The sequence below is a fragment of the Mobula birostris genome, chromosome 15 (assembly GCF_030028105.1).
Source record: "Mobula birostris isolate sMobBir1 chromosome 15, sMobBir1.hap1, whole genome shotgun sequence".
Classification (NCBI taxonomy): domain Eukaryota; kingdom Metazoa; phylum Chordata; class Chondrichthyes; order Myliobatiformes; family Myliobatidae; genus Mobula; species Mobula birostris.
Window position 1 is genome coordinate 47,456,147 of NC_092384.1, and position 25,879 is coordinate 47,482,025.

The following is a 25,879-nucleotide window of genomic DNA, read 5'->3' on the forward strand; positions in this document are numbered from 1 at the left end:
ATGGACAGCAATCTTGAAGTCCTACCAGAGATGTTCAATTGGGTTAAGGTCAGGACCCTGACTCGGCCACTCAAGGACATCAATTTTCAACGTCTGAAGCCACTCCATGGTTGTTCTGGCATTGTGCTTTGGGCCGTTGCCCTGCTAAACAATGGACTTTCTCCTCAGTTTAAGCTTTCTAGTAGAGGTTAGCAGGTTGTCATGCAGAATTTCTTTATATTTTGCAACATTCATCTTCCTATCAATCCTGACCGAATTTCCAGTCCCTGTGGCTGAAAAACATCCCCATAACATGATGCTACCTTCACCGTACTTTACAAAAGGGATGGTGTTAGGTGGCTGATGGGCAGTATTAGATTTACACCACACATACTGCTTGGTGTTGATACCAAAAAGTTCCACTATAGTCTCATGCAATAACAAGGCCTTTTTCTACAGTAACACTTCGCAAAGTCTTTACGGGCAAGGATATGCTTCTTTTTTAAGCCAGGGCTTCTTCCTTGCTTCTCTTCCATACATAAACTTTTTATGCAAGGCTTTAAGAGATTGTGGAGCCATGAACTTCATCTCTAGTTGCAGCCACTCAGAATGACTGTTGGCACCACAGTAGCTTTTCTTATAAGTGCCATTCTTCTCCAACAATCAAGCTTAGAGGTATGGCCTGACGCAGACAGTGTAACTCTGGTTTCATATCTTTCCACTTTTTTATGATGGCCTGTACTGAGCTCAGCGCCCTTGATATGGTCTTATACCCGTCCCCAGATTTGTGCTTCTCTATAATCATTTCCCTGACTTGTCTTGAATGCTCTTTTGTCTTCATTTTGGTTTGAATCTGTTTAAAATCTACTATACTACTGGACCTGATAAGACTTTTTTTTCCTTATGAATTCATTGAAAATATTAGTTCTCCAATTTTCTACATCAACAAATTGAGTGAGTTGGCAAGGTAATATACAGTATCGCACCTGAAGAAAGTTAGCGTAGTAATTATAAAGACAGTGAATACTTTCTCAGACTTACAATTTTGTTTTTTTTTTAATTTTTAGTAAATTGTTCACAAGTTTTGGAAGTTTTCTTTTGATTTAACATGTTGCACAATGTTTTGTAGATCAGTTAATTTCAATACTTTCAGTAAAATGTGAAAATAGTTGTTGGGCCAGAATACTTTTTCAATGCACTGTATTTCAAATAGCACCACATTTATACAAGTTTATGAAAACCTCAACATAAATGTTAATAATATTAAAAATATGACTATTCTCTGTTTTTCTTTTGGGTGTATTTAACTCTACTTAGCAGTGCCTCAGAGGAAAATGAATGAAAATTTGAATGTGAGCTACAGCAATACTTGATTTTTTCAGATTTTATTTTCTGTAAATAATTACTGAACAATGATTTTGGTATTTTTGAAGAGATGTTTTTGGTATGTTTTTCTGACAGTGGTGAACAGGTATATTAAATGAGTATATAATATTGAGAATAAAGGAAAACATTATAAAAAGCAGCTCATTTGCATTAACTTACTTCATAAAAGTTCTACCCTATAGCTCCACAAACATTTTCTCTAAAATTGAAGGGTTTCCTCTTGAAGAACAATTCTGCTTTCTGAGATGCATCACACACCATTGAATAAAGAGAAAAACTGAAAAGCAAACTCCTTAACATTTGTCCATGCTACCTAACTGGAACCCTTCTAGTCAAGGTGCAGAATATGATACTTGCAAACGCTTGGTGGCTATCCAAAATCTTTGTCAATTCATTCACCAAACTTTGCTGAAGATGACACTTTTATTCAGAATCCACATTATAAAGGTTCTCTTCAACTTGCTTTTTCTGTATGTAACACTGCTGTTTGACAATAAAGGATCACAGTAAGATCTTGAAAAATGTGGCGACTAGTTTCTTGGCAGCCCCTACACAGCTAAAGCAAACATTGTGGAAGAAATTCACCATTGCATCTTGTGTGGCACCACAGCCTTGGCATAAGTGAAGAAAAGGGTCTTTGAAGATCAAGATCCTAGAATTGGCTCAAAACTTTGTCTACTATCAACATTAATCATAACAATCCTCTATGTTTCCAAACCCAAATTACTTGCAACAGGCACTAGAAAAAAAAATACACCTACGCATTCTCCGTAAAATTCTCTGAATTCACAGCAAGGGTAATCAGTATCTTTACACAAGCCTGCACCCACAGTATGGAGGTTCTAATTATGCATTTTCAGTATCTTCTTTTTATCCTTCTCAACTCTTTTCTGCACTCTCTCAATTGCATCAATCCTTCTTATAATAGGACAAGCAAGAGGGTATAGAAGTACCTTAAGTGTGTCTCACAAAAGTTCAACACAGGTTTATTTTAATTTTCCTACTTCTCAGTTATTTCTTTGCAAAAATTAACAGTTGCTTTTTTAATGACTTTGTTAACCTTTGGAGCAACACTTTGCGATTGATATTATTGTCGTCCAAGGTTACTTATTCCTTTACTCAACCTTGTCTAACACCTATCAAATATAAAAGGATTATATTTTTCCTATCAAAATGTTATTGGAAAAGTATGAAGATTAAACTTTTTTTTAAAAATGAGGCAAAGCCATTTTTTTACTAATTCAGTTATGATTTAACAAATGTGGATGGAAGCAGCTACTTTGAATTATATTGCAGTCAGAAGAGTGGGAAACAGTCACAAAGGAGATAAGGCTCCAGTCATTAGTCTAAGGGCCTGTGTCCTGTTTAAGGCTGTTCAAATGCTTCAAGGTTTATTGTTTCAATAGGAAACATGACTGGCACTAGTGCTTTGTAGGAATATGTATAAGTCTGATGGCCAACTTAAATCAACTTAATGACCTACAGATTTCACGATCTGCTGAAGGACTTTGCAGACCAAAGAGGTACGGCACCTTTAAGCGAATGGAGGTTCGTCACCATGGCCAGAAGTGAAGCAGGAGGGGGGACTTCAAGCCAGACTTAAATACTGAGGGATGAAGACTTGCAGTTGCTGGAGAATAAAATTGAAGACCTGAGGACAAGACTGCTGTATCAGAGGAAAATTAGAGATTGTTGTGTTCCATGTTTCTCCCAGCATGTCAGATGTAGCAGTCAGACCTGAAGGCTTTTCGATTCACATAACAGACCAAACTGCTGATTCAGTAAAGGTAAAAGGTGGAGGTTTGTGTGTCATGATAAACTCTTGGTGGCACTCCAATGTAGTTGAGTCTGTCAAGCTTGTATTCCCCCTACATCAGCATTTAACCTGTAGCACAGAGGTCCCAACACACCACTGTTAAACTACAATAAGGAATGCCTACCATTTCATTCCTGGACCACATTTCAGTAAATGTGATCACTTGACTGTTCTCCTCCTAGCTGCATACAGGCAGAAACTAAAGAACAAAATATTGCTTCAAGTCAGTGGACTGGGCCGTGTTCAATGACTCATCTGTGGATCTGAATGGATATACCATTGTTATCATAGACTTTATTAAAATGTTGTAGATGAGTATGTCCCCACAAGATCATTCTGAGTCTTCTCCAACCAGAAGCCCTGGATGAACCATGAAATTTGTAATCTGCTGAGCTCCAGATCAGAGACATTCAAGTCTGGTGATCAAGAAAGTTACAAGAGGTTCAGGTCTGGAAGCTACCTCATTGGCGAAGTGGCAATTCTGAGTTTAACTTGAATGAACGAAGAAGGTTGCTCGACAATTGTGGCAGGGCTTGAATATTATTACCTCTTATAATGTTAAATCAAGTCACATAGATGACAAATGGGCTTCACTTCCAGATGAGCTCAGTGTCTTGTATGCCAGTTCTGACCATCAAACCTTAATGGATCTATGATAAGTTCCCACAGCCCATGATGGTCCTATGATTCCAGCCTCTGAGGCTGATGCACCAGCAGCCTTCAGGAATGCGAGTACACAAAAATCAATCAGCCCAGCTGGAGTTTGTGGCCAAGTACTTACAATCTGTGCTGATCCACTGCCTTGAGTATTCACTGAGATTTTAACCTCTCACTTTGTCAGTCTGAGATACCCACCTGATTTAAGCAAGCTTCAATTATACTGGTGCCCAGGTAGAACGTGGTAACCTGCCTTAATGACTATCATCCAGTAGCACGTACATGCACAGTGATGAAGTGTTTTGAGGGGTTGGTGATAAAAACACATCAAATCCTGCCTGAGAAGTGACTTAGATCCATTTCAATTTGCCTACCGAAGCAACAAGTCCACAGTAGATGCTATCTCATTGGCTCAGAGGTAGAGAGACCATAAGACAAAGGAACAGAAGTCGGCCACTCGGCCCATCGAGCCTGTCCGCCATTTTATCATGAGCTGATCTATTCTCCCATTTAGTCCCACTCCCCTGCCTTCTCACCATAACCTTTGAAGACCTGGCTACTCAGATACCTATCAATCTCTGCCTTAAATACACCCAATGACTTGGCCTCCACTGCTGCCCGTGGCAACAAATTCCAGAGATTCACCACCCTCTGACTGAAAAAATTTCTCCACATTTCTGTTCTGAATGGGCGCCTTCAATCCTTAAGTCATGCCCTCTCGTACTAGACTCCACCATCATGGGAAACAACTTTGCCACATCCACTCTCTCCATGCCTTTCAACATTCGAAATGTTTCTATGAGGTCTCCCCTTATTCTTCTAAACTCCAAGGAATACCGTCCAAGAGCGGCAAACGTTCCTCATATGTTAACCCTCTCATTTCTGGAATCATTCTAGTGTATCTTCTCTGTACCCTCTCCAACGTCAGCACATCCTTTCTTAAATAAGGAGACCAAAACTGCCCACAGTACTCCAAGTGAGGTCTCACCAGCGCCTTATAGAGCCTCAACATCACATCACTGCTCCTATACTCTATTCCTCTAGAAATGAATGCCAACATTGCATTCGCCTTCTTCACTACTGACTCAACCTGGAGGTTAACTTTAAGGGTATCCTGTACGAGGACTCCCAAGTCCCGTTGCATCTCAGAACTTTGAATTCTTTCCCCATTTAAATAATAGTCTGCCTGTTTATTTTTTCTGCCAAAATGCATAACCATACACTTTCCAACATTGTACTTCATTTGCCACTTCTCTGTCCATTCTTCCAAACTATCCAAGTCTCTCTGCAGACTCTCTGTTTCCTCAGCACTACTGGACCCTGCACCTATCTTCGTATCGTCAGCAAACTTAGCCACAAAGCCATCTATTCCATAATCTAAATCGTTGATGTACAATGTAAAAAGAAGTAGCCCCAACACGGACCCCTGTGGAACACCACTGGTAACCGGCAGCCAACCAGAATAGGATCCCTTTATTCCCACTCTCTGTTTCCTGCCAATCAGCCAATGCTCTATCCATGTATGTAACTTTCCCGTAATTCCATGGGCTCTTACCTTGTTAAGTAGTCTCATGTGTGGCACCTTGTCAAAGGCCTTCTGAAAATCCAAATATACAACATCCACTGCATCTCCCTTGTCTAGCCTACTGGTAATTTCCTCAAAAAATTGTAATAGGTTTGTCAGGCAGGATTTTCCTTTAAGGAATCCATGCTGAGTTCTGCCTATCTTGTCATATGCCTCCAGGTACTCTGTAACCTCATCCTTGACAATCGACTCCAACAACTTCCCAACCACCGATGTCAAGCTAACAGGTCTATAATTTCGTTTTTGCTTCCTTGCCCCCTTCTTAAATAGCGGAGTGACATTTGCAATCTTCCAGTCCTCCGGAACCATGCCAGAATCTATCAACTTTTGCAAGATCATCGCTGATGCCTCCGCAATCTCCACAGCTACTTCCTTCAGAACATACGGGTGCATTCCATCTGGTCTGGGTGATTTATCTACCTTTAGACTATTCAGCTTCCTGAGTACTTTCTCTGTCGTAATTGTGACTGCACACACTTCTCTTCCCTGCCACCCTTGAGTGTCCGGTATACTGCTGATGTCTTCCTCAGTGAAGAGTGATGCAAAATACTCGTTCAGTTCCTCTGCCATCTCCTTATCTCCCATTACAATTTCTCCAGCATCATTTTCTATTGGTCCTGTATCTACTCTCACCTGTCTTTTACTCTTTATATACTTGAAAAAGCTTTTAGTATCCTCTTTGGTATTATTTGCTAGCTTCCTTTCATAGTTAACTTTTTCCCTCTTAATGACCTTCTTGGTTTCCTTTTGTAAGGTTTTAAAAACTCCTCAATCCTCTGTCTTCCCACTAATTTTTGCTTCCTTGTATGCCCTCTCCTTTGCTTTAACTTTGGCTTTGACTTCTTTTGTCAACCACGGTTGCATCCTTTTTCCACTCAAAAATTTCTTCTTTTTTGGAATATACCTGTCTTGCACCTTCCTCACTTCTCGCATAAACTCCAGCCACTGCTGCTCTGCTGTCTTTCCCACCAGTGTCCCTTTCCAGTCAACTTTGGCCAGTTCCTCTCTCATGCCACTGTAATTTCCTTTACTCCACTGAAATACCGACACATCAGATTTCAGCTTCTCTTTTTCAAATTTCACAGTGAACGCAATCATGTTATGATCACTGCCTCCTAAGGGTTCCTTCACCTCAATCTCTCTAATCACCTCCGGTTCATTACAGAATACCCAATCCAGTACAGCCGATCCCCTAGTGGGCTCAACAACAAGCTGTTCTAAAAAGCCATCTCGCAGACATTCTACAAATTCTCTCTTGAGATCCAGTGCTGACCTGATTTTCCCAATCCACTCGCATGTTAAAATCCCCCACAATTATCATAACACTGCCCTTCTGACAAGCCTTTTCTATTTCCAGTTGTAATTTGTAGTCCACATCCCTGCAGCTGTTGGAGGCCTATAAATAACTGCCATCACAGTCCTTTTACCCCTGCTATTTCTTAGCTCAACCATAAAAACTCTGCACCTTCCAATCCTATATCACCTCTTTCTAATGATTTAATATCATTTCTTACCAATAAAGCCATGCCTCCCCCTCTGCCTACCTTCCTATCCTTCCGATACAACGTGTATCCTTGGATGTTCAGCTCCCAGAGACAATGCATCCTTTAGCCAGGTCTCAATGATGGCCACAATATCATACCTGCCAATCTGTAGCTGTACGACAAGATCATCCATCTTATTCCTTATGCTGCGTGCATTTAAGTACAACACCTTAAGACCAGTATTTGATACTTTTCGCTTTGATTTCACTGTAACTTTATTGCACTGCAATTCATCCTAATGGCTACAAATTTGCCCCATCACCTGCCTGTCTTTCCTGACATCTTTACTGCTCACTATCTTAGATTTATTTCTGTTTTCCCTTTCCTCCGCTCTGTCATTCCGGTTCCCATTCCCCTGCCAAATTAGTTTAAACCCTCGCTAACAGCTCTATTAAACTTTCCCGCCAGGAAATTGGTCCCCTTCGGGTTCAGGTGTAACCTGTCCTTTTTGAACAGGCTCCAAGAATCTGAAGCCCTGCCCCCTACTCCAGTCTCTCAGCCATGCATTCATCTGCCTGATCCTACTATTCTTGCCCTCGCTAGCATGTGGCACAGATAGCAATCCCGAGATTACTACCCTGGAGGTCCTGCTTCTCAGCTTCCTTCCTAACTCCTGGAAATCTCTCTTCAGGACCTCCTCCTTTGTCCTATCTATGTCATTGGTACCAACATGTACCAAGACAACTGGCTGCTCACCCTCCCCCTTCAGAATATTCAGGACCCGATCCGAGACATCCCGTACCCTGGCACCTGGGAGGCAACACACCATGCGGGTATCTCTATCAGGCTCGCAGAATCTCCTGTCCGTTCCCCTGGCTATGGAATCCCCTACGACTACCGCATTCCTCTTCTCCCTCCTTCTCTCCTGCACAACAACGCCAAGCTCAGTGCCAGAGACCTGGTCACCGTGGGCGTCCCCTGTCAGGTCATCCTCCTCAACAGCATCCAGAACAAGATAGTTGTTGCTGAGGGGGACAGCCACAGGTGTGCTCTCCACTATCCGGGCATTTCCCTTCCCACTCTTGACAGTGACCCAGTTTTCTGACCCCTGTAGCCTAGGGATGACTACCTTCCTGTAGCTCATGTCTATCACCTCTTCACTTTCCCTAATAAGCAGTAGGTCATTAAGCTGCAGCTCCAGATCCCTAACACGGTCTCTGAGGAGCTGCATCTCGGTGCACCTGGCGCAGATGTGCCCATCAGGGAGGCTGGAGGTCTCCCAGGATTCCCACATCTGACACCCTGAACAAAGCACTAACCCTGCAGGCATGCTATCTAATTCTACAGGAATGAAACAGGAAAAATAAGTCTATTCACCCACTTACCTCGCCAAACAGACGGACTTTTTAGACCGTTAGCTGTGTGAGACCTGCTGTTCCTGTCTGTCCAGGCCAATTAGTGAAGGTGGGAGGGGAGAAAAAAGAAGAGTTGGTGCTCCGCTCTCGCCTCGTCCCATTTACCGCCGAAGCCCGTTGAAGCCAAAGCCCTACACTCTGCACCCACTCATTCCGCTGCCTGCTGTATAGGGTGTACTCCTTTTTAAACTCTCTGCGTGGTCCTGTTGACGTCACGCTCCTGCGTCCTGAGAGGATTAGCAACTTTAAATTCCTCTGTGTTGTTATTTCGGAGGACTGTCCTGGGCCCAGCACACACGTGCAATTAAGGAGAAAGCAAGGCAGCACCTGTATTTCCTTGGGAGTTTGTGAAGATTCGAACAACATCTAAAACTTAGACAAATGTCTATAGATGTGCAGTGGAGAGTATATTGACTGACTGTATCACAGCTTGGTATGGATACACCACAGCCCTTGAGTGAAAAATCCAACACAAAGTAGTAGATATGGCCCAGTCCATCATGGGTAAAGCCTTCTGCAGCATTGAGCACATCTACACAACACGTACAGCATGCTGGAGGAACTCAGCAGGTTGGGCAGCATCTGTGGAAACGAACAGTCCACATTTCTGGCCGAGACCCTTCGTCAGGACTGAAGAGGGAGGGGGCAGAGGCCCTATGAAGAAGGTGAGTCCCGACCTGCTGAGTTCCTCCAGTGTGTTGTGCGTGTTGTTTTGATCCCAGCATCTGCAGAGTATTTTGTGAGCACATCTACACAGAACATTGTCACAGTAAATCAGCGTCCACCGCCCAAGTCACGCTCTCTTCTCACTGCTGCCATCAGGAAGGTGGTATAGGAGCCTCACGACTCACACCACCAGGTTCAGGTACAGTTATTACACCCTGAACCATTAGCTCTTAAACCAAAGGGGATAACTTCACTCACCCCATCTTTGGAATGTTCCCACAACCTATGGGCTGTATATGGTGAAACGCATGTTCTTTGATAACTAATTTACTTTGACCAATAAATGTAAAGAAATGTGCACAGCTTGTATTTTCCTGTATACAGGTTGAACATCAGTTCAATTCTGCTGTCCGCTATATGAAAGTTTGTACATTCTTCCTGTGTGTGCATGCGTTTCCTTTGGGTGCTCTGCTTTCCTTCCAAAGTCCAAAGACATAGCAGTTAGTAGGTTAATTGGTGATTGTAAATTGTCCTGTGATTAGGCTGGGGTTAAAGAGGTTGAGTTGCTTGGCAACGCCGGCTTTCTGAGTTGGAAGGGCCTATTCTGCACTGTATTTATAAAAATAAAAGCTTAAAAAAAAAAAGCCACCTTATGGACAGTCCTACATACAAACAAGCTTTCATATAATTACATTTAAAAATCTGAATATATACATACTGCCTATGAATGGCAAAACTAGTTTCCTCTCTTCGCTTTTAAAGATGAGCTTTATTTGCCACATGTACATTGAAGCATGCATTAAAATGCAGAGTTTGTGCCGAATGAAATCAGTGAGGATTGTACTGGGCAGCCCACAATTGTCGCCACGATTCCGGGACCAGCATAGCATGCCCGGAACTCACCAACCCTAATCGCAAGTCTCCGGATGAAAAGAAACCAGAACATCTTGAGTAGTGGTCACCAACCTTTTTAAGCCCAAGATCCCCTACCTCGACCTTAGCGAAAGGCAAGATCTACCTACTAAATTGTTTAGAGAAAAAGCATCTTAGATTGTACTGCCAATTTGAGGCCTTTTATTTGGGCTAATTGTATTTGAATTACACAAAAATACTTTTGTCAAACTTTCAAATTAATTCAATCTAGAAAACACTGTAACTAGCATATCTTTCTTTAAGAATATTACAATACTTCACACCTTTAATTCTAAGTTTCATTATTTGATTTTATTTCAGCATGAAAAATAAATGAATAAAAATTGACTGTTGCACTCAGTGTGATGACTGGTGCTGAATACTTAATGCTAGTTCCCTGAATTTTGGCTCATAACTACAGATAGCCAGTCTGAGACAGTCTGTGAGGTGTCTGTCAGTAAGACAGCTCCTGTACTTAGATTTAATAATATTTCATCTGTGAAAATGCAATTTCACATAGATAAATTGACCCGAAGTAGGCACTGACTTTTAGTGCTATAAAACCAACGCGCACACTGCGCATTGCTGGGGTCCCATAAGTAGTAATTGCCACCAGTTTATGAATGGGGTTGTCATTTTCGCGGACATATTTTTTAAACTCATTGTAAATATCCTCACCTCTCGTTCTCTCCTCTAATTGCAAAAGAGTGAGGAAGTCCTCCTTTGTTGTAAAATCCTGGAAAGCCATTCTGACAAATACAACAAGCTGAGCTGTTTGCATTACATCCAGGGATTCATTGAATTATAGTGAAAAATATCCACGTCCTCTGACAGTGACTCTACCCTCCTTGTCACTGTTGCAGGGCCAAGCAGTATATTACGTAATGTGGTTCTGATGCCGTTTTTGTTTTTAAAGTCATTAAAAACAATCTCTGCGGTAATGACCATTGCTTCCTTGAATAAGCCTTATTGCAATTGCCTCTGATCTGGGCCAACATTTACGTGCTGGGCGGCACCTAATTAATTAGCTTGTTTATTTTGGCTTTTTTCTTAAAGATGTGCTGGGTGCGTTCCACCTACTGCTGTACTGCTGCATTCTTCGCAACCCGGTGGTTGGGGACCACTGTGCATCTAATTTAATTGGTCACTTTGATGCAGCACAAGCTACGCTGAAAACGCAGTTCATGGCGGGGGTGCTACACACATGCGCACTGGGCAGAAAGAACGGAACTAAAACCCCGCAACCCGGAAACAATCTCTCTTTACAAACAGCTTTGTAACAAAAGTATTGTTATATTACCATTATCCTAATTAATATTACTTAATTTTATAATGCTCACATTACAACAGTATTTGTGTACAAACTTTGTGTTTATTTTTGATTTTTTTCGGGATAGACAATAGGTACAGGAGTTGGCCATTCAGCCCTTCAAGCCAGCACCACCATTCACTGTGATCATGGCTGATCATCCACAATCAGTACCCTTTTCCTGCCTTCTCCCCATACCCCTTCACTCCGCTATCTTTAAGAGCTCTATCTAACTCTTTTTTGAAAGAATCCAGAGAATCTGGATCTACTGGGAAAGTCTGAAAGATGGACCAGTCGATCGCGATCGACGGGCTGGCGACCCCTAATCTAGAGGAAACACACAGTCAAGCGATGAGAATGGAAGTTTTATGAATGCAAATGGCCTACCCACTTGCTTATATTCTTAACATTAATACACCTGTACCATTGTCAGAAAAACACACTAAAATACTAAAATCATCAGTGATTACTTACAGTAAACAAAATATGAAAAAATCAAGTATTGTTCTAATCACAAACAAGAGAAAATCTGCAGATGGTGGAAATCCAAGCAACACACACAAAATGCTGGACAAACTCAGCAGGCCAGGCAGTATCTGTGGAAAAATACAGTTGATACCCGAAACATTGACTGTACTCTTTTCCATAGATGCTGCCTGGCCTGCTGAGTTCTCCCAACATTTTATGTGTGTTGCAAGTATTGCACTAGCTCACTTTCAAATATTCATTTCATTTTCCTGTGAGGCACTGCCAAGAAGAGTAAAATACTCTCTACAGAAGAACAGAGAATAGTAGCTGTCCTTGAGTCTGGACACGTCCTCCTTGGCTGGCTTCTTGAGCAAACAGAAGCTGTTTTGAAAATTTTGTCATATTTTTAATATAATTAACATTTACGTTAAAAGTATTCCACCCCAACAACTGCTTTCACATTTCATGTCTCATTTTCTAAATTTAAAATATATTGAAGTAGGATTTTTTGAGCTAATCTACAAAACATTCTTTTGATGTCAAATCAAAAGAAAAATTCCAAAACCTGCCAAATTTATTAAAAATTAAAAACCAAAACTGAGGCTGAAAAAGCATTCATCCCCTTTGTAATTACTACAGTCTTTCCTCAGGTGCACTAATGTATATCACCTTACCAACTCACCCACATTGATGTAGAAAATTTGAGGATTACCTGTTTTCAATGAGTTTCCTAAGAATAAATACCCACTGTTTCTCTAAGGTCTAACAGTATGATAGATTTTCAACAGACCAAACCAAAATAAAGGCAAAAGAGCTTTCAAAATAAGTCAGGGAAACGTTAATAGAGAAGCATAGATCTGGGGAAGGACACAAGACTGCCTCAAAGGCACTGAACACACCTTGGAGCTCAGTGCATCATAAAAAAGTGGAAAAAATATGAAACCATAGCCACGTTGCCTAGGTCAGGCCACCCCTTTAACCTTAGTAGCTGAAGAATGGCACTTGTAAGAGAGGCTATTGTGACACCAAGTTACGCTGAGTGAGCTGCATAAGTTAGTGGCTGCAACTGGAGATGAAATTCATGGCTCCACAATCTCTTAAACCCTTGCACAAAAAAGTTATTAATGGAAGAGTGGCAAGGAGGAAGTTCTGGCTAAAAATAAAGCAAATCCTTGCCCATAAAGACTTCGCAAAGCTTCACTTAGAAGATACTGTAAAGATGTGCTGGCCACCACTGCTCCCCAACTAACCTGGCACAGTTTGAACAATTCTGCAAGGAGTAATGGAAAAATCTTGCTTCATCACATTGTGGAGAACTAATACTTACCCAAAAAGGTCTATTGACTTTAATAGCTGCGAGAGGTGATTCACTAAGTACTGAGCAAAGGGTAATCAGTACTTTTGAACTGCTGACAATACAGTTTAGTTTTTCATGCTTTACAATTTTTTCTGTTTTTTGGGTCCTTTTGTGAATAAAGGAGCATGTGAATCACAAATAAAAATTCTCGGTTAAATTGATCAAAGTCCCTGGTTGTAATACTCATTTATATGAATAAAGGGTTGGGGGTTGAATACTTTTTCAAGGCACTGAACAATAGAAAAGCTAAATTTTTTCACTGCACTGAGTTTTGGTCTTGTCAATAAATCCCAGTCTCGTATACATAATTAAAAGCTGGATCAGCAAGCACATGCACATGGCTATTGGACCAGAGAATGATGAGAATTATGACATCGGCAAATTGTGAATTTTGAATAAGCTTAGCTTTACGAGCAGTATTAAATAAGAATCAGGCGAGGTAACTGTAACCAAAGCTGAAGGAAACCAAAAGCACAGACGAAGATTTTGGCAACTTTTTTTTCTATTATTAATACACTGTATGTGAAGATCACTGGCAAGCTTGTGAATTGCTGTTCAAGCTTAGTGGCTCCCTAAGCCAATTCAGATACCAGTTAAGAAGCAACCACACTCTGAGGTGTGGTTGCATTTAGTGAGGCTATACAAAGATGGCATGGCAAAAATGTATCAGCTGGCTTTCACAGCAACCCCACAGTTTTTACTTACCCTTAATGATGCTTGTGTTTGCTCCAAATTTATTTACAATTTACACTGAAGTTCCCCAGTTGCCAAGGTGGAATTTGAACACAAGTCAAAATTACTGGCAAATCATCTGGTTACTAGGGCAATAACAGCCATAATTCTACAATTCAGGAGCTGAGCACCAGATATCTGTCACCTTTTAAATGCAAATTAATACTCAGTATATGTCTGCATTGCAGAGGCCATTAGTGTTAACATGGTGTGTTATGAAGGACGCAGGAATTCTCAAGTCCTGGTCAACATGAGCCATCAATGAACTATTCCAAACTCAAAAGTCATGCCCTAGTCATAGGGAATTACAGGATCAGAATCATATTTAATATCACCGGCATATGCCATGAAATTTGTTAATTTTACAGCAGCAGTACAATGAAATACATGATAAATAAATAGGGGAAAAAACCGATAGTTAAGTTAAAATAAGTAGTGCAAAAAAAAAAATTTTTTACATGTAGTGAGGTAGCATTCAGGGGTTCAACGTCCATTTAGAAATGGGATGGCAGAAGGGAAGAAGCTGTTACTGAATCACTGAGTGTGTGCCTTCAGGCTTCTGTACCTCTTTCTTGACAGTAACAACGAGAAGAGAGCATGTCCTGGGTGGCAGGGATCCTTAATGATGGACGCTGCCTTCCTAAGGCACTGCTCCCTGAAGATGTCTTTAGTACCCATGATGGAGCTGACTAATTTTACAAGTTTCTGCAACTTACTTCAATTTTGCGCAGTAGCACCCCCCACCCCATACCAGACAGTGATGCAGCCAGTCAGAATGCTCCCCAAAGTATATTTGTAGAAATTTGAGTGTTTTAGTTGACAAACCAATTCTCCTCAAACTCCTAATGAAATCCAGCCACCGTCTTGCCTTCTTTATAGCTGCATCATTATGTTGCATCCAGGTTAGGTCCTCAGAGGTACTAACACCCAGAAACTTGAAATCGTTCACTCTCTCCACTTCTGATCTCTCAAGAGGATTGGTTTGTGTTCCCTCATCTTATACTTTCTGTAGTCCAGGATCAGCTCTTTGGTCTTGTTGACTTTGAATGTAAGGTTGTTGCTGCAATACCACTCAACTAACTGGTGTATCTCGCTCCTGTATGCTGTTTCATCACTATCAGCACAGGAACTGACCCCTTGACCCATCTAGTCCATGTTAAACTGCCTACTCCCATCTACTTGCACCAGGACTATGGCCTTCCATATCCCTAATATCCATGCACCTATCCAAACTTTTCCTAAATGTTGAAATTGAGCTCACATACACCACTTGTGCTGGCAGCTCATTCCACACTCTCACTACCCTCTGAGTGAAGAAGTTTCCCCTCATGTTCCCCTTAAACTTCTCACCTTTCATCCTTAACTCATGACCTCTGATTGTAGTCCCACACAACCTCAGTGAAAAAAGCTTGCTTGCATTTACCCTTTCTATATCCCTCACAATTTTGTATACCTCTATCAAATCTCCTCTCAATCTTTTACATTCTAAAGAATACAGACCTAATCTATTCAATCTTTCCTTATAACTCAGGTCCACCTGAGCCAGGAACATCCTTGTAAAATTTCTCTGTACTCTTTTAACCTCATTTATATCTTTCCTGTAGGTAAGTGACCAAAACTGCACTCTATACTCCAAATTAGGTCTCATCAACATCTTATACAACTTCCATATAACATCCCATCTCCTGGACTCAATATTGCAAGCTCTTTCATTGGAACTTTTATGTACTGATGACGGAAACTTTCCTGAACATATTTGACAAACTCTACCCCACCTCGTCATTTTACTGTGTGGGACTCCCAGTCAAAATGTGGAAAGTTAAAATTATCTACTATAACAACCTTATGTTTCTTGCATCAGTCTGCAATCTCATTACAAATTTGCTCCTTAAATCCCTAGGATGGTTGGGTGCTCCATAAAATAGCCCATTTTAAAAGATATGACATTGTGGCCATTGCCGAGTCATAAATGATGGATGTGATAGGGAGCTGAATGCCCAAAGATACACAGTGTATAGGAAAGATAGGAAGGTAGGGAAAGGAGGTAGCGTGGCTCTGGACATAGGATCAGAAGAGGTAGAATCCTTATGGGTCAAGTTAAGAAATGGCAAGGGTAAAAAGACACTAATAGCAGTTATATACAGGCCTCCAAACAGCAGCCAGGATGCTGGAAATAGAAAAACTGTGTCAGAAGGAAAATGTCAAGATAATTATGAGGGATTTTAATATGAAAGTGGATTGGGAAAGTCAGGAACGTACTGAATCTCAGGAGAGGGAGATTGCAGAATGCCTTACGGGATGGCTTTTTGGAGCAGCTTGTCCATAAGCCCACCAGGGGATCAGCTGTTTTGGATTGCAGACATCCCACCTCTCCTGGAAGTTCCGGGAGTCTCCTGCATATTAATAATGGCTCCCTGATACCCGCAAATTATATAAAATGTCCTTGAAATCAATTGTTTTGACAGCCAGCAAGAGAGAATGTGAGAGACAGCGAACAACACAAAGTCAGCGTGAGAGAGACTGAGTGAGAGAGAGAGAGAGAGAGAGAGAGAGAGAGAGAGAGAGAGAACAAACAAGTGAGCCATGGCAGAGTGTTCCAAAAAAAAATATAAAATGTACGTCACCCCAGACTACCCTAAAGTGTACTCCTGTCAAATAGGGGTCAAAAATAATGACAGTGTTGCTTGCTGCACTGTTTGCAACAGTGACTTTTCTGTTGCCCATGGTGGGTTAAGACTGTAAAAGACATGTTGAGGTGAGTTTAACAGGTGCCATTCGTTCATTAGCATAGCTAACGTTATTTAAACTAGCTGGCTAGCTGCTAAGGAGCTACTCTATTGCAGACATCCCACCTCTTCTGGAAGTTCTGGGAGTCTCCCGCAAACTGATGATGCTACCTCCCTGAAATGAGTTTTTGCAGGGTGGGATGTCTGGGATTGGGTGCTGTGTAATGAACCTGAAGCAATTAGGGAGCTGGAGGTAATAGAACCTCTTGGAAGTAGTGATCATAATATGATTGAGTTCAGTTTCAAATTTGAAAAGGAGAAGCTGATATCAGGTGTATTGATATTTCAGTGGAACAAAGAAAATTACAGTGGTTTGAGAAAGGAACTGACCCAAGACAATTGGAAAAGTAAGCTAGATGGAGGGATGGTAGAGCAGAATTGGATGAAATTCCTACAAGAAATAAGGAAAGTACAAGAAAAATATATTCCAAGAAAAAAGAAAATCATGAATGGAAAAATGGCACAAATGTGGCTAACGAGAGAGGTTAAGGCTAACATAAAAGCAAAAGAGACGGCGTACAAGGAAGCAAAAATTAGTGGGAAAACTGAGGACTGGATGACTTTTAAAAACTTACAGAAGGAAACTAAGAAAGTCATTAGGAAAGAAAAGATGAATTATGAAAGGAAGTTGGCAATTAACATAAAAAAGGATACTAAGAGTTTTTTTTAAATATATGAAGAGTAAAAGAGTGATACGGGTAGATATAGGACCGATTGAAAATTATGCTGGAGAAATTATAATGGGTAACAAAGAGATGGCAGAGGAACTAAATGAGTATTTTGCATCAGTCTTCACAGTGGAAGACATTAGCAACATACCTGATAGCCAGAGGTCTCAGGGAATAGAATTAGGTACAGTCAAGATTACTAGAGAGAAAGTGCTTGGGAAGCTAAATGGACTAAGAATAGATAAGTCTCCTGGACCGGATGAGGTGCACCCATAGGTTCTGAAGGACGTGGCTTTGGAGATTGTGGAGGCATTGGAAATGATCTTCCAGGAATCAATAAACTCTGGCATGGTTCTGGAGGACTGGAAGGTCGTAAATGTAGTTCTGCTCTTTAAGAAAGGAGGGAGGCAGCAAAAAGAAAATTACAGACCTATTAGTCTGACATTGGTAGTTGGAAATTTATTGGAGTCGATCCTCAAGGATGAGGTTATGAAGTACTTCGAGGTGCATGACAAGATATGCCCAAGCCAGCATGGTTTCATGAAGGGAAGATCCTGTCTCACCAACCTATTGGAATTTTTTGAGGTAATATCAAATAAGGTTGACAAGGGAGAGGCTGTGGATGTTGTGTATTTGGATTTTCAAAAGACCTTCGATAAGGTGCCGCATAAGAGGCTGCTTAATAAGATGAGAGCCCATGGAATTACAGGAAAGATATTGGAATGGGTGGAGCATTGGCTGATAGGCAAAAAGCGAAGGGTGGGAATAAAGGGATCCTATTCTGATTGGTTGCAGTTTACTAGTGGTGTTCCACAGGGGTCGGTGTTGGGGGGCGCTTCTTTTTACGATGTATATTGATGATTTAGATTATGGATTAAATGGTTTTGTGGCTAAATTTGTGGATGACACCAAGACAGGTGGAGGAGCAGGAAGTGTTGAAGAAACAGAAAGGTTGCAGAGAGACTTGGTCAGAGAGCAGGCAAAAAAATGGCAGATGAGATACAATGTTGAGAAATGTACGGTTGTACATTTTGGAAGTAGTAGTAATCAGGCAGATTATTATTTAGATGGGGAGAAAATTCAAAGATCGGAAGTGCAAAGGGACTTGGGGGTCCTCGTGCAGGATACCCTAAAGGTTAACCACCAGGTTAGATCGGCAGTAAGGAAAGCGAATGCTATGTTTGCATTCATTTCAAGAAGAATAGTGTATAAGAGTAAGGAGATGTTGATGAGGCTCTACGGGGCACTGGTAAGACCTCATTTGGAATACTGTGTGCAGTTTTGGGCCCCCTATCTTAGAAGGGATGTACTGATGTTGGAGAGAGTTCAGAGAAGATTTACGAGGACGATTCCTGGAATGTGGGGGCTAACATATGAGAAGTGTTTGTCGGCTCTTGGACTGTATTCATTAGAGTATAGAAGAATGAGAGGGGATCTCATAGAAACGTTTTGAATGTTTAAAGGGTTGGAAAGGCTGTTTCCCACGGTGGGTGAGTCCAGGACAAGAGGCCACAGTCTTAGAATTAGAGGGTACCCGTTTAAAACAGAGATGAGGAGAAATTTTTTTAGCCAGAGGGTCATGGATTTATGGAATTCGTTGCCACATACAGCTGTGGAGGCCCAATCATTGAGGGTGTTTAAGGAGGAGATTGATAGGTATTTAATTAGTCAGGGTATCAAGGGATATGGGGAAAAAGCCAGAAATTGGAACTAGATGGGAGAATAGTTTAGCTCATGGTGGAGTGGCAGAGCAGACTCGATGGGCTGAATGGCCTGCTTCTGCTCCTTTGTCTTGTGATCTTAACATGGTCATACCTTTCTTGTTTCTCAGTTCTACCTACAACACTTCACTAGTTAAATTCTCCAGTCTGTCCTGACAGAGCACTGCCGTGACATTTTCCCTGACTAGTAACATCACCCCTTCTCCTTTAATCCCTCAGCTCTGTCATGTCCAAAACAATGGAACCCTGCAATATTGAGCTGCCAGTCCTCCCCCTGCTCTAACCAAATCTCACTAATGGCTACATCATCATAATTCCAGGCGGTCATCCATGCCCTGAGCTCATCCACCTTTCCTATGATACTCTTTGCATTGAAATAGACTCAGCTCAGGACACTAGTCACACCATGCTCAATCTTTTGACTCCTGACTTTGTCTGAGATCTTAACAACATCTCCTTCCTCAACCTCCTCACTAACTGTTCTGGTACTCTGGTTCCCATTCCCCAGCAACTCTAGCCTAAGCACCACTGTGCAGTATTAACAAACCTTCCCACTAGGATATTAATCCCCCTCCAGTTCAGGTGCAAATCGTCCCTTTTGTACAGGTCCCAACTTCCCTGAAAGAAAGTCCAATGATCCAAAAATCTTACTCCCTCACTCCTACACTAATTCCTTAGCCACCTGTTAAACTATATGATCCTCTTATTTCTGGCCTCAGTAGCACATGGGATGAGTAGCAATCCTGAGCTCACAACTCTGGAGGTCCTGCCCTTTAATTTAGCATCTAACTCACTGAACTCCCTATGCAGAACCTCGTCACTTGTTCTACCATGTCATTGGTACCTACATGGGCCACTACTCACCCTCCCACTTTAGAATGCTGAGGACTTGATCCGAGATGTTCAGGACATTGGCACCCAGGAGGCAACATACCATCCGTGTATCTCAAAATCGCCCACAGAACCTCTTGTCCATTCCCTAACTAAAGAATCCCCTATCACCACAGTGCACCTCTTCTCCCCCACTTCCCTTCTGAGTCACAGAGCCAGTGACCTGACTGCTGTGACTTTTTTCTGTCAGGTCATCCACCCCAACAGTATCCAAAGTGGTATACCTGTTGTTGAGGGGGATGGCCACAGGGGCACTCTGCACTGGCTGTTTAACCCCTTTCCCCTTCCTGACTGTCACCTAGTTTCCTGTGTTCTGTAGCTTGGGTGTAAGCTACAGCTTCGGCCTGCCAAATAATCTCTAGTTTGTCCATTTCCAGTTCTAACTCCTTAGCATGGATTGTTAGAAGCTGCAGCAGGATGCATTTCTCATAGTTGTAGTCATCAGGGACACTAGAGGTCTCCCTGCCTTCCCACATACTGCAAGAGGAACATTCAACTACCCCGCCTGGCATCTCTGCTGTCCCAACTGAGCAGATATAATGAAGGGAAGGAAAAAAAAAACTTTACCTAGAGCTTATTTGCTTTTGCTTTCTCTGACTGAAGCTAAAGCCACTCTAACTCTGTCCACTCAGACAATGGCTGCAGTGCTTGCCCCACCTTCTTGCTAATCAACCCCAAATTCCAATTGGTCGCTGGTCAGAGCTCAATTACATTGTCGCGATCCGCTGTCTTTTTCTACCCGGTCAGTGGACCTGAGTGAAATTCCCTCTTGATGTTTGTGGGGCTGGACAAACAGCTTGGTTTCTATACTGTGCTATGTTATATTCTTATGCTGTTAATTGGCTGCGAAGTTTGTTCAATGCTGCAATGTTGTGCAATTTTTTAAAATGAATGCCAGCACTGACAAAAGGTCTTTAACCTGAAATATAAACTGTTTCACTTTCCACAGATACTGCTTAATCTGCTGAACACTTGCAGCATTTTCTATTTTTATATAATAAATGCCATCTTAACTGCAAAATCTTATCTAAATTCAAGATATACTGTATGTTTACTGTAGAAAATAATCCCAGCCATCTCTATTACATTCTGCAAATAGCTTACAACAATGATCAATGACAAGAGCACAGTCCAAAAACCAAATGAACAATTGTTTTTATTGATTATTAATTTTGGATCTCAGTATTCAGTCTTGTCCTATGATATTTGCCTTTCTTGATTACCTTTTATGTAGGAATAGTGGCAGAATCTGTACCCATGCTTGCCCTGTTGTTTGGATCTTGGACAGCATAAGGGAGGAGAAAACAAATTCAAAATGATATTTTTCAGGCATATTCTCTTCAACTTTTCTGAACTAAGTTTTATCAATAAAATTTTAGACGACTGTGGAAGTGGAAAAATCATACCTCAGCAGGATAGACCTGATTATTAACTGTGTGCTCTGATCCACGATCATTTTCTGCACCCCAATGAAAATGGAATTGCTTTAATCTGTAATGGTTTTGCAGTGGTCCATTGCTTATAACTAGAAACAAAAAAAAAATCCAAAGCATATTTGAATACTTACTGTTGTTACCATTAAAAGAAAATCAATCAAGTGCGAAACAAAGTCAGATAATGCTATTGGACTCCCAATTTGGTGTTGCTAATGGATTATCTGGACCTGGAGCACAGATCGCCAGAGAAGATATATCATAATTGGTGTGGATCACGTTCCAAAGAATTGTATGTGCATTGGCAAGCTAATATCTCCATGGCTTACACAGTTTCCCTCCAACATTATTCTGTCAAGTTTGAAAGGAAACACCGATGAATGAGCCATTCCATTCAATGTTTAAAATTCGTGTAATATTGTAAGTTAATGTCAGAAACTTAGCTTTTAATAGATACTGAAAGACAATGCATTCAAAATTAACTATAGAAAATTACTCCTGGATTTTTACTTATTCTTAAAATGTGATGAATTCTAAAAGACCAGATTACCAAACCAACCAAAAAGTTGCCAAGTTATTTTCTCAAAAGCTTCAAACTTACTTTTAAGACCAGTATACGCCCATTTCTCAACACATATATGAAGCTAAATATATGACTAAACCTTGTTTTTTTAAAGCTTGAAGCTAGTATAAATTATCATTATGCTATCAATGCCAGTAAGAGCTGCTGCAATGTATTCCTAGAATAATTAGCATGCTAGGAATTATTACAAGGTACACCTAAGGTAATTGCTGTACCTAGGAAGCAGAAGGTGGGAGTACATAATGTTTAATTACATTCACAACTACTAAGAATAAGTAGTTCATCATACGTGTAAAGAACCAGAGAACCTGTTCAAACATTGGCTGATAAGTAGCAAGCAATATTTACGCTCTCCATGTGCCAAGCAAGTACCATCTTGAAGAACAAATCAAGTTTATTGTCATTTAACTATATACATGTATATAACTATATAATGGATATAAAAACGGCCAACTTTTCACCATACCAGGGTGTAAAGCACAGTAGTACACATAACATACATAACACGTGATAACTTATGAAGGCAAGGATAAAATCACACATAAACAAATTAAAGTGCATTAATATTAAATATTGTAAGGTACAGAAAAGATTAACCAGTAATACTTTGAATATGAAGCAGCAGGCAGTTCAGAAGCCCAATTGCCTGGGAGAAGAAACTGTTTCTAATCTTGACCATTTTTGTTTTTATGCATTGTAGTCTCCTGCCTGATGGTAGAAAGTCAAAGAGGATGCTGGATGGATGGTTGTGATCCTTAAAAATTCAAAGAGTTCTGCATATGCAGCACTCCTGATAAATGTCCTCGATGGGTGGTAGGAAGACACATATGATCCTCTCAGCTGTCCTCACAGTCCTTCGTAGGGACTTCTGGTCCAACACTTGACTGCTCCCATACCTGTCAGGATGCTCTCAATGGTGGTCCTGTAAAACACAGTTAAGATTGGGGGGGGGGGGGAAGAGGGGGCTAGGAAGAGAGCCTTGCTTGTCTCAGTCTTCTTAGGAAGTGGAATTGCTGCTGTGCCTTCTTGTTCAGGGAGGTGATATTAAGGGACCAGGTTTGGTCAGCCTTGTTATTAACTCCCAGGAACTTAGTGCACTTAATTCTCTCTGTGGAGAAGCCACCTATTGGTAGAGAGGGTGGTTCATCTGTACTTCATGAAGTCCACAATAATTTCCTTTGTTTTATCCACATTCAGGCTTGGGTTGTTCTTCTCACACCAACCCATCAGCACTTCCTCTCTATACTCTGTCTTGTCAATGTTCTTGATAAGGCTAATCACTGTTGTGTCATCTGAAAACCTGACACAGTTTGAGCTGGATTCTGAAACACAGTCATGCATCATCAATGTAAACAGCAGTGGCTGAACACACAGCCAGTGCTCAGTGTAATGGGATGAGGAACGTTGCTGCCCACATGGACTGAATGGACTACGCCTGTTTGATGCGCAGAACAAAGTGCTGGCGAGGAAGGCCTTGTGACCCTGGTATTGCAGAAGTGGCTATAAATTCTCAGAATGCTCCCATTTCGCTTTCCTGATGGAGCAGGAAAGCACAGTTCTCACTTTCATGAGAGCTGAGGCATCCCCCGATCTAAAGGAAGCATTGCAATCCCTCAGCCTGGTACAAACCTCTGCAGTAAGCCATGGCTTCTGATTTGCCCTCACACATGCCTCTGAGTACCTAAAATGGTCATTCAATGGCATTACCATTTTCTCCACCACCAAAATCAGAAATTCAACTAGATCAGTCAAAGAAGTATGAACAGAATAGGGTCTGAGAGTTTGATTCACCTACTGATTCCTAAACCTTTCCACCATAAGGCATAAGGTAGGATTGCAATGGAATAGTCTCCACTTGTCTAAATGCGTGCAATTTCAGTAGCTCAATACCATTCAGAATTAGATTTCTTCTGGCCAGTACCCAGAACATCAGTCCAAACATACAATCTCCCAGCAAAGGATGTTTGGCTGTAATATGTCACATCTGCAAAATGCACAGCAGTTAATCATTGACTTCAATACCACCTCTCAAACTCACAGCCAACAGCACAAGGTCAAGATCAGTAAGTAACTAGGAACACAACCGCCTATAGAGTCCTCTCCAAGTTCAGCATTCAGTCATTATCACCAGAACTGAATTTTGCAATTCCCTCCTCAACAGTGGAAACTCTTATAACCAGAAGTATTGCAGAGGTACATTGCCATTTTTGGAAGCATATATACTGGACCTCCAAACATGAGCAACTCACAATGATGCCACATTCTCCTATTTCAATAGTCTTGTTGTTATACAGCAAAGGTGATCTAATATAAAATGACAGAAAGTAGAATCATGGCAAATTGTAGTTTATTAAAGTGATAGGGGTAGACAATGGCCCAGGGACCGTTGCTCTTATTAATAACTTGGATTGGGGTGAACCAAAATAGAATTTCAAAATCTGTAGATCACACCAAACTTGTAATAAACTGTGAGGAGGATAATTATTGAATTCAGATGAAATACAAAAAGAGAAAACATGCAGTGATATCTTTATAACCCAGAAAAATACAAACAGGACAATATAATCCAAAGAGGACAATTCCAGTCAGATTCTGTAATAATACAAGAACAGGATACTAAAGTAGAAAGGTTACACTACCAAAATGGTATTTAGGCCACAACTATCACACTATATTCAATATTGGATATCACAACTAAGGGTGCAAAAGGCCTAATGAATTAATGAGAATTTTGTTAGTATGTTCCTGAGATAAGGGATTGCAGTTACAGGGTTAGACCAAAGATGCTGGGATTGTTCTCCTGGGAGATACAGGTTGAAAAGAGATTTGGTGAAGATGTTCGTGATGTCCAGAAATTGTTGATATCAGGTAAATAGTGGAATATTGTTCCAATAGTTGTAAAGCAAGGACCAGTGGCACTGATTTAAAATGGGAGCACAATACATATCCCAGGGAAAAATATGGGTGGAGCTTAGTATTGATTGGGCACACTTTATCTCTACATAGACATATGATACATGAACATAGTACAAGATTAAATACAATAAGGTTTATCATTGAGAAAAGGCTTCCCATGCAGAGTAATGATTTGAGGTAGATGGTTTTGAAGTATAAGGGATGTCATTCCCATATGCACTGATTTCATAGTTTAATTAAACAAAAGCTGACCATACCCATGTTCCAGTAAAAGGTAGCTTTCTCCTCTTCGTTAAAATTAAATGTCGCAAACATTTCATTTTGTCTGCAGTGCTTCAGCCACCATGCGGGGAATAAACATCCAATCAATCAGTATGGAGATTACTTGCAGAATGAGAAGTTTAGTTTTCTACCAGCCCGAAAAGCCAAGGCATCAGTTTTGTCTTTGTGCTGGTAACCAACACTTAGACTGTTAATCTGCTTTGCGCCAATGTTGTATCCGTAACCTTTGGCGAGATGCATTTTTTAATGTTGTTACTTTTGCTGGTTCCCTCAAAGCCAGGTAGACAGAACTACAGAGGAAATGCAAGAAACATCCTTTCAACATATAATAAACACAAGAGATTCTACAAAGGCTGGAAATCAAGAGCAGCACACGCAAAATGCTGGAGGAACACAGCAGATCAGGCAGCATCCATGGAGAGGATTAAAAGTCAATGTTTCAGGATAAGACTCTTCATCAAGACTCATGATGAAAGGTCATGGCCCAAAACGCTAACCATTTATTCCTCTCCATGGAGACTACCTGATCTTCTAAGTTCCAATTGTGTGTGTTGTTCCTTTCAACATATGCTGGCATTAACACAAATAAAGCCACTCGGTGGAAATTATATAAGTAGATCAAGAAGGAACACTGGGTGAAGGAGTCGACATCAGCATGAAGCACAATGTAGGAAACAGAGGTGAAAGAATTGGATCAAAAAAGTGATGAAAAGGAGGATTATTCAGAATCTACACTGTCAAATTTTACAGCAGTACAATTCCAGATTGCTTTATTTCGACATAAAATTCCTTAATTTTTACATATAATTCTTACACATCTAGGGAGTGTGAGG

The 25,879-nt window shown here is 41.0% G+C and overlaps 1 protein-coding gene across 2 annotated transcripts in view; it reads right to left on the minus strand.

The window, feature by feature from the left end:
- The window catches only part of ca5a (carbonic anhydrase Va), a 79,843-nt gene that overhangs the window by 23,243 nt on the left and 30,721 nt on the right, over positions 1 to 25,879 (minus strand). For both annotated transcript variants that reach the window (XM_072279736.1, XM_072279735.1), the window contains exon 4: positions 21,239 to 21,357. In XM_072279736.1, coding sequence (XP_072135837.1) covers positions 21,239 to 21,357 — 119 coding nt within the window. The remainder of the gene's footprint in view (positions 1 to 21,238; positions 21,358 to 25,879) is intronic.